At 34.2% G+C, this 8609-nt stretch overlaps 1 protein-coding gene across 1 annotated transcript; it reads left to right on the top strand.

The window, feature by feature from the left end:
* The first annotated feature begins 306 nt into the window (after positions 1-306).
* On the top strand, positions 307-8229 carry LOC105361960 (uncharacterized). Its single transcript, XM_011499281.1, has 3 exons — positions 307-494; positions 1935-2136; positions 7527-8229. The coding sequence occupies exons 1-3, from the start codon at positions 308-310 to the stop codon at positions 7663-7665; spliced, it is 528 nt and encodes a 175-aa protein (XP_011497583.1). The 5' UTR covers position 307; the 3' UTR covers positions 7666-8229.
* The last annotated feature ends 380 nt before the right edge of the window (positions 8230-8609 follow it).

The raw sequence follows: 8609 nt of genomic DNA, 5'->3' as shown, positions 1-8609 counted from the left end.
TTCATTACAGTTTGCAAATTCAATACTATTTAATCTAGAACTTTTAATTAATATTAAATGATTTACAGGTCATTTTTGTTATTATAATTACCATCATTATTATAATTATCATAATTATTACTATCGTTGTCGTTGTTATTATTATTATTATGATTATTATCATTATCATTGTCATTGTCATTGTTATTATCGAGATTTTGTTTTAAACGTACGACTCATGGTTGCAATAGATATACAACAATTGGAGCGAATGCTTAATTTATGATAACAAAGAATTATAATTTTTCAGATAATAAATTCATTCAGGATGCGTCTAACAAGGATATCGGTAATTCTGGCCTGTTGCTTTATTATGCTGAGTTACGTAGGATCGGCGCCTGCACCGCAGGAGCCATTTTTTGAACTGCCCGTGCAACTAGTTGGCTTTCCAGTTATAATAGCCGCTGTTCGAATTACAAATTTTGTTAAGAAATTGGCTTACTCACTCAATCCTCGTAAGTAATTCCATTGATATGTCATCATGAAATTCTGCCAAATACACTTGTATTTGCATTATGAAATAGAGAAAGCGTTTCTTTGAATATTGACTAACTTTTATTAGTTTTGTTTTAAATTTTCTTCTTTTTCACGACCTCACTTCATGATTTTGAATTATCGTTCAATCGATGTACTTACACATTCTATATGTAATGTAGAGTTTGACATAAACAAACATAAATAAACATAAATAAACATTTCTCTCAACAATTCTCGTCGAGTAGATTTATTTTATACTATTACGTTATTAATTTCTTTCGTCGCAAAATTGATAAGTTTATCTGTCAAATGCAATAGCGAAATGTGTAATTCATATAACATTTATTCAATGAAATTTAAATTTTCTTATGATACTTGTAATATTTTTACCTAAATATTTTATAATTATCTATCATAAATGCGTGCATTTATTAATGTATCATTAATTCATTATAAACATTTCTTAAATAAAAATGTAATGTATATATATATATATATATATATATATATATATTTGCTTTGATCAAATCATTTAAAATAAAACTGAAACAAAGCTTGTTAAAGAAAGTTGAGTGCAATAATATTGCAAAAAAGTTGTTTTTAACTTTTGCTTTAAAATCGAGGAAGTATTCAGTTCCGTAAGTACTTGTGTGCATGATAGAAGTGAATGCTCGTATAGCATCATGTGCAAACTAAGTGGCGAAAGCGAAAGTGTTCCACTTGCTCGTGACCTCCTGTAAAGTAGACGCATGTAACAATATCGTAACCATAAAACTTTACATTGATGCGACCTTTCTTCATAAATTACACTCATATATATATATATACATTACATCAAAGTGAGACTAAAATTGATAATTGACAATAAAATATATTGCACTTCCTTAATTAATTATCAAAAGCCATCAAAATAAAAGCCATCCCAAATGTATATATATATATATATATATATATACATTTTTTTTGTTATTTACGCGTTATAGAACCATAACATTAATTTATTTAAATAATTAATTCAATAGAATAATTAGAATCGAAATATATATACATATAAATATATATATATATATATGTGTGTGAATTAATCAATGTATTACTAGGAATATTTCATAAAGCGTAAAAATGACGTATAATTATACTCGACAAAAACTATAAAGTGAAAAAATCGTTTAATTGCAAATAGAAATTAAAAATTCACTTGTTATTACATTTATATAGGAATAATACAATTTTGCCGCATAATCAGTATAAAATTTTAACTGGAATTACTCGTACACGTGCGTAGTGTTACATACCATAAGAATTAGGAGGCAATCGGTCGACGTATCTTAACTTACAAAATAACATTGCAAATAAATATGTTTCCGGCGCTTTAATTTACACGCCAACAAGATATACTAATGAGATCTTTATTTTAGAAACATATATGAATCGAACTAAAAGAACACTTCCAAGACCGCACGATGAAGAAATTCTAGACGTTGGAACCGTTGAAAAAAAGCTGATAGCTGAACTTGGAGAAAATGTCTGCATTTACGAAAGAATATGCGCGAAATATGCAGAGATAACGCTACAAAAGAGGAGTAGAGAACGCGCACTCGACTGGGATGTTGTTTTCAGGTAAAGCTAGTTGGTTTTATTCAGACCTGTTATATAAGCATAAGCATAGCTTTCATTCTTAATGGTTTAATGACAAAGTTTAATGCTAATAAACATTTGAATATAAGTACAATGGGGATTACGCATGTGATATGGATCAGCTCTGAATTTATATCGTAAATACTTATTTTAAACGTATTTGACACTCCTTTGCGATAGAAGTGACGCAAAAACTGCACTTTTTCGTATGCGTTTCATAAAAAAAAAAAAAAAAAAAAAAAAAAAAAAAAAAAGTGAAAAAATTAAGGTTGGTAGTCATCTTGATCGTCATGACTCGTAGGTTTGAATCGTCATGAGTTTAAAGAAACGACATATTTTTTCTAATGATAGTAATAAGATAAAGAAAAATGTAAGGCAGTAAAAATAAATGGTACATCGAATATAAGTAACTGATCATAATGCTCGAGGTGTTGGTACTTTTCATCGCTTGGTACGTGCTAATTCCCGGTTTTCTCACGATAAATCTTTACCAAACACTCCCTCTTTCACCATTAAAATTTCTTCATCTAAGATTAAAAATAATAAAGACGATCGTCCGACCTTACGAGATAACAATTCACATTATTACGTATGATAAAGAAGAAACGAAAACTTAATAGTTAGTTAGTTTCTATTGAAAACTCAAAGACTTGAATACTATTCGGCCATATATTTTCTTCTTTTTGTTCCTTTATTGTTTTTTATTGTTTTTTTTTTTTTTTGATATTATTTTATTTATTTATTTATTTATTTAATTTTTTTTTTTTTTTTTTTTTTTTTTTTTTTGATTTTCGCTTTGCTTTATTTTCACTTTTGCGCTAAAGCAACGCTACAATTGCGCGCTCGCTCAACCGTAAATGACAATAACCATTGTAAAAGGTAGTGGCTGAGATAGGGCGAACAGCGTAGAAAGTGGCTGAGCATGGTGGAGGTGCCGATGCTGGCACACGTCGTTTCCACGAGAAAAGCAGTCGCGAAAAAGGTCAATGTTTCGTAGCTGGCGGAGGCGGTTAAGTCGCGCGTGACCAACCACGACGAAAGTCAAACTGACTGTCGGTTGAAAGCTCGGCACGACAAGTTGCACGTCGACAACCGTAATGATACGCGCGCATGCTTATATGTATGTGTGAGCATTAGGGAGAAATGAAGCATTAGAGATTTGACGCAACGATAAATTATCTGTTTTTGAGCGCTCGACGATTGAGCAATCATACTTTGTCAGGCAGGCCGGTTTCGCAATGACTTTATGCGCGCGCGCGCGCAAATGGTACATACCCACCGCTCGGTATTTTTTTAATTTTATTAAGTACAGCCGCGCTCGCAAAAATAATTTAGATTTTATCTAATCGTAATATATCGCTTTTGTCCCGGTAATTTCAATCGCGTTTGCTTTATTTAGCACGAGATCGCCAGTGTCCGACAAAAGGAGTAAAATTAAAAGACCATTGTAAATATTAAAGAAATTACCGTTTAAAAATATATTGGCAATTTGCTCGGGAAGAAGTCTTGAGCGCCTGGTTGACTAATTCGCATTGAAAAATAATTCACCTTAGTATTATTATCTAGTATTTCCCTTCGTGACTTGGCTACGGTCATTACTGTATATTAAGGCAAATGTACGTAATTGTAATCGATAAGTCGGTAAATGTACATCGCAATTTCGTGGAAGCGACCGAAGCATTCTTATGGAGTTTTAAAGGCGTGTCACGGAAGTATCGCTTTGAAAAAGTAACAGACCTAGTGATAGGCCACTACGTGTAATATATAATGAAGGGAGCGCTAACTTTTGAAAAATGTTTTATTTATTATAATATTTGACGTTTCAAGGAGCCTTAAAAGAAAAGAGATGCATTCCCATGAAATTAAATATGTTCTTCGAGAGTACGTCATTTGTGTCGTTAAAATCCAAGAATAGGCATACAATACATGGATAAATTACCATTATTATTTTAACTTATTTTCATTTCTATGCATAAATCGTAGAAAAACAAAAAACAAAATAAATAAAAATATTATATTTACAGCTCGTAATAAATTATATTTCACTTTTTTTTTTTTTATTAAGCATTCATAGGCTTCCTTAATAATTTTACTATATGTACTAGTAAAGGTATTATCGTGGAAAAGTTACGTGTTATATATATATATATATATATATATATATATAAGACATAATTTATAAAAGAAAAATGTGATTTAATTTATGTTGCCTAAAATAATATGACCGAATTAATTTCTAACCACTTGTATAACCTTATTTCGCAATAATACACTTTATCTACGTTAAAATTACCATATAGAAATGAACTAAATTTACCACTTATAATGTAAATGTATTAATGAGTAGTTGTGATTGAGGTACTCGGCACGCAAATAGAGTCGACAATTCAAAATTCTCGCCTAACGTTATCGATATTTTCGACATCGAAATTTTCTGAAGAAGAAGAAACGTATTCGCCAAATACAAAAAAAAAAAAAAAAAAAAAAAAAATTATTAACTCAATTCTTTTTCACGAATTAATCCACTTAAAATATTGTATAAAATTTATAAAAATAACCGCATCAACTATATTCTAGACTTTATCTTTTCTTCACTTTCTATCGGCAAAGATCAAGCGAAAGAATTCTCTGGGGAGTATTATAGCCATTAATATTTGATATCTTAGAATAAATTTAAGCAATCTTTTCCAATCAAGAAGTATTGCTTATGATTTATTTATGCCGTTAGTCAATTACAATATACTTTTATCGATTTTGCTTACTAAAGATAAGTAAGATTTTTTATCGTATTTTTTACAGTTTAAGGGGATCGGCCAATATTTTTGAATTATAATTTTTGTGAGTAAAGATCGAAGAACAAGAGAATATTATTGATTGGAATTAAAGTCGTAATAGGTTAATAAATATTTATAATTTAGGACTATTAATATCTCGTTATTTTGCATAAATCAACATTAATACGATGATAAACAAGTCATTAGTTCTCCATAATATAAATTCACTTGTAATTTCATTCGTTCTCGATGTTTTACAACGTTCGTTCTGTACAGTTATTAAAGAATTTTTAATTTTTATATTGATTTTTCTTTTAACACTGCTTATTTATAATAGATTGACATTATTGTCGCCGATGAGTACTTACAGGCACCTAACAATTATTCGCACTTATAATTCATCTTAATGATTTATGAAATAATTTGTATTTCACTTTCTATCAGGCATAAAGTAAAATTATCGTCGTAATTACAGGGCGTTGGATAGATTATAATAATATTATAAAGACGTATGATAAAGCTAATAAATGAACGTTAGAAGAAAAAAATATATTGACCGTCTGTCTTGTGGAGGATCGACAGCGAAGCGATGAAACGTCTTATTGTAATTATCATTAATATTGCAATCGATTTGATTGATTTATTAATTCTTTGCATTGCGCTGAAAGTTGAAAATGCTTTCTTTTCTGCTTTTCTTTATTTATTAAACAGCATTTGCATTAATATAATGCCACATCCAGGTTTTAAAGGCAGTAGTATATCTGGGTCTTTTGGCATTATGTTTTCTAAATAAGACGTAAAAATATTGCCTCGATCGTGAAGTTTCTATACGCGAGATTGTTTAAAAGAACCCCCATGAACGAGCGACTCCTTCCTCCTCCCCCCCCCCCCCCATTGAATCAACAAGCAATCGCATTGAAAGCGACGTCCGGCTGCCGGTAAAATTCATCAGCTGAGGAACAAGAGAGCCGAAGCCATTGTCCCATCATCGTCCCGCTAAACGCATTAACATAGAAAATTATCCGTCCGATCAATCCTCGGGAGCGTCGAAGCTTGATTGGCCGAGTAGGAGAGGCGCGCGGACGAAAGAAGCCGCTGCGGAATTATCGTGATGCATTAGAAGGATATCTGGGCGCCATTAAGGTTATCTGTTGCCGGCATTACGTACAGTTGGATTTAATTTAATGCGGAGCCGAGGGTAGAGCGTAGAGCGTCGCGCAGTTAGGAATTCCGAGATCGTTCTCGTAGGAGGCAACTTCGTTCCCGAGATTTACTAAACGCGTAGCGCGTGCCGTTACCACGACTCGTTCTTTTCTCCGTTCCACGTGGACCCGTTTGATGAATCTTGCAGTGCCGGCGCCAACTGAGCCGTGAATCTTTCATTGATCGTTATTGTCCTTGTTGGCTCGTCTCTTTTATATCGTCCGATGAAATATTCATTCGCCGTAATTGAGAATTTGCGACGTTATAGTTAGGGAGAGGGCGGAAGTTGCCGGCCGACCTAGCTGCCCCCTTCCACATCTTAATTATTAATGTGATGCTGCACAGGATTTAGAAACGAGTTTGCTTCTTTTCTGTTTTTGTTTTTTGTTTTTGTTTTTGTTTTTGTTTTTGTTTTTGTTTTTGTTTTTGTTTTCGTTTTTGTTTTTGTTTTCGTTTTTGTTTTTGATTTTGTTTTTGTTGTTGATTTCGTTTTTGTTTTTGATTTTGTTTTTTCAACGGCTTCGTCGATACTCGCTTCTGCTGCGAACCTTCTGGCACTCGAAAACTTGTCAATGTAGTTTACTAACGCGAAAGCAATTATGTGTAATGATGTATAGGAGAGCTAATAAACACACTTGAATGCGCATGCTTAATCGCCCTTTTAATAAGCTTATTTATCTTTGCTTGTCAATTGTAAGTTTCGAATAAATAAATGGCTTTGCGGCCTTTGAATTTTTAGCTAATTACACATATGCTTGGATATTAAGTTAAATATATAAGTGAAATATATTTGTATTTGTATGGGCGTAGATGGAGAGAAATTATTATTGAGGAAATCTCGCAACAGGAAGTGTAACTATGAGATTAAACAAAATATCCTGAAAGTTTTATGTAAATTTCACTTGTTTTATTACAATAGCTCGTCGTGTAAATCATTCTTGAATATTTTACCTCCATAAACTTGTCCCTAGGAGATTTTCAAGAGTCTAAAATGCTAAAAAATCTGGCTTTCTATAAATAAAGAAATCGCGAGATCAGCTTGCCGACTCGCAGTTGGCAATAGTCTTTCAAAGCATTTGAAATCATTTTAAAGTCCGATGCCATGCAAACGGATATTCGGATTTCGCAGCCAATTTTGCAGAAGTTGCATTTTATATGCAACAAACGTTTATACGCCAAGGAAATCTGCGACACTGACTTGTAGTAATAATACCTTAAAATCTACGTACTTCCCTTTTCACGAAACGCAGCCATTAATATACGCGCTATTGACCTGGAATTTATAATAATCAATGATGATTGAATGAAGATCGGCCGGCTATTGGAGATCGTTGTTAATTTATTAGGCGGCGCGTTCGCGCCAACTAAAGTAATTATCATTTTTGTTTGTTTCAGTCAATACAAATCCTCGCCCAATTTGATGAAGGAGAACTATTTACTCAGCGTGTTCTTGGGTGACATTGTCGGCAGCCCACGACTTTGTCATCAGTTGGCGAAACGCGGAAGAGAGTGCACGATCCCTTTATCGGATTGATTGCACATCCCGAGCTCTCAATCAAAGATAAAACTCTACTAACGTTCATGTAATTTCACGTTCGTCAATTTAGGAGGCGGCTTAAGTGCTCTGTAAATAATATCGCGCGAACAGCACATAACCGGCTGCTCAGTCCTCGAATAAGTTTTCCCGTGGTAAAATGGAGAGAAAAAAAGAGGAAAAAAAAACATGGCCGCTTGCTCTTTCATTATATCGCGTGTACTCAATTTCATTGGACACTTTGACAAAACCCGCGGTAGCCGAGAATTTATTGAAAACGCGCGTAAAAGAGCTTGTACAAAGACGACGTCTGCGCAAAGTAATTAATTCCTAAGTTGACAAGATAAAGTAATACCTCCCTAGCTTACTGTTTATAAATATCTTCGTGTTTTAAGCGCGACGTGAGTTATCGTGTCCGATTGTCCAAGCAAACGACATAAAAATCAAAGCGCGTCGAAGGTACATTACATTTGACGCTCGTGTACGCTTACGTATAGCCGCACTTTCTCCGAGTGAAGTAATAGCTCCTTCCTATCCCTCCCGCCCACCCGTACTCCCCCTCCGTTCCACCCAATTCCTCCCACCCTCGCACTCGCTCACTCGCTCGCTCACACACTACGCACACGCACACGCACACGCACACGCACACGCACACGCACACGCACACGCACACGCACACGCACACGCACACGCACACGCACACGCACACGCACACGCACACGCACACGCACACGCACACGCACACGCACACACTCTCTCTCCCTCTCTCGCACACACATGCGCGGGCACACGCACAAAAACTATCAGCCCGTCTATTTCGTAAGTTCGGCTTCAGCTCCTCTGCTCAGCTCCTCTCTCACTCGCTCATGCTCGACCGTTTTTATCAAGAGAGCGCGCTCGCGACAAACATCAATTGATGAAAAATTAATTAGCGAGATGTTACG

Source organism: Ceratosolen solmsi, unplaced genomic scaffold (genome assembly GCF_000503995.2).
Source record: "Ceratosolen solmsi marchali unplaced genomic scaffold, CerSol_1.0 scaffold2, whole genome shotgun sequence".
Classification (NCBI taxonomy): Eukaryota; Metazoa; Arthropoda; class Insecta; order Hymenoptera; family Agaonidae; genus Ceratosolen; species Ceratosolen solmsi.
This window is presented reverse-complemented; position numbering and strand designations above follow the sequence as displayed.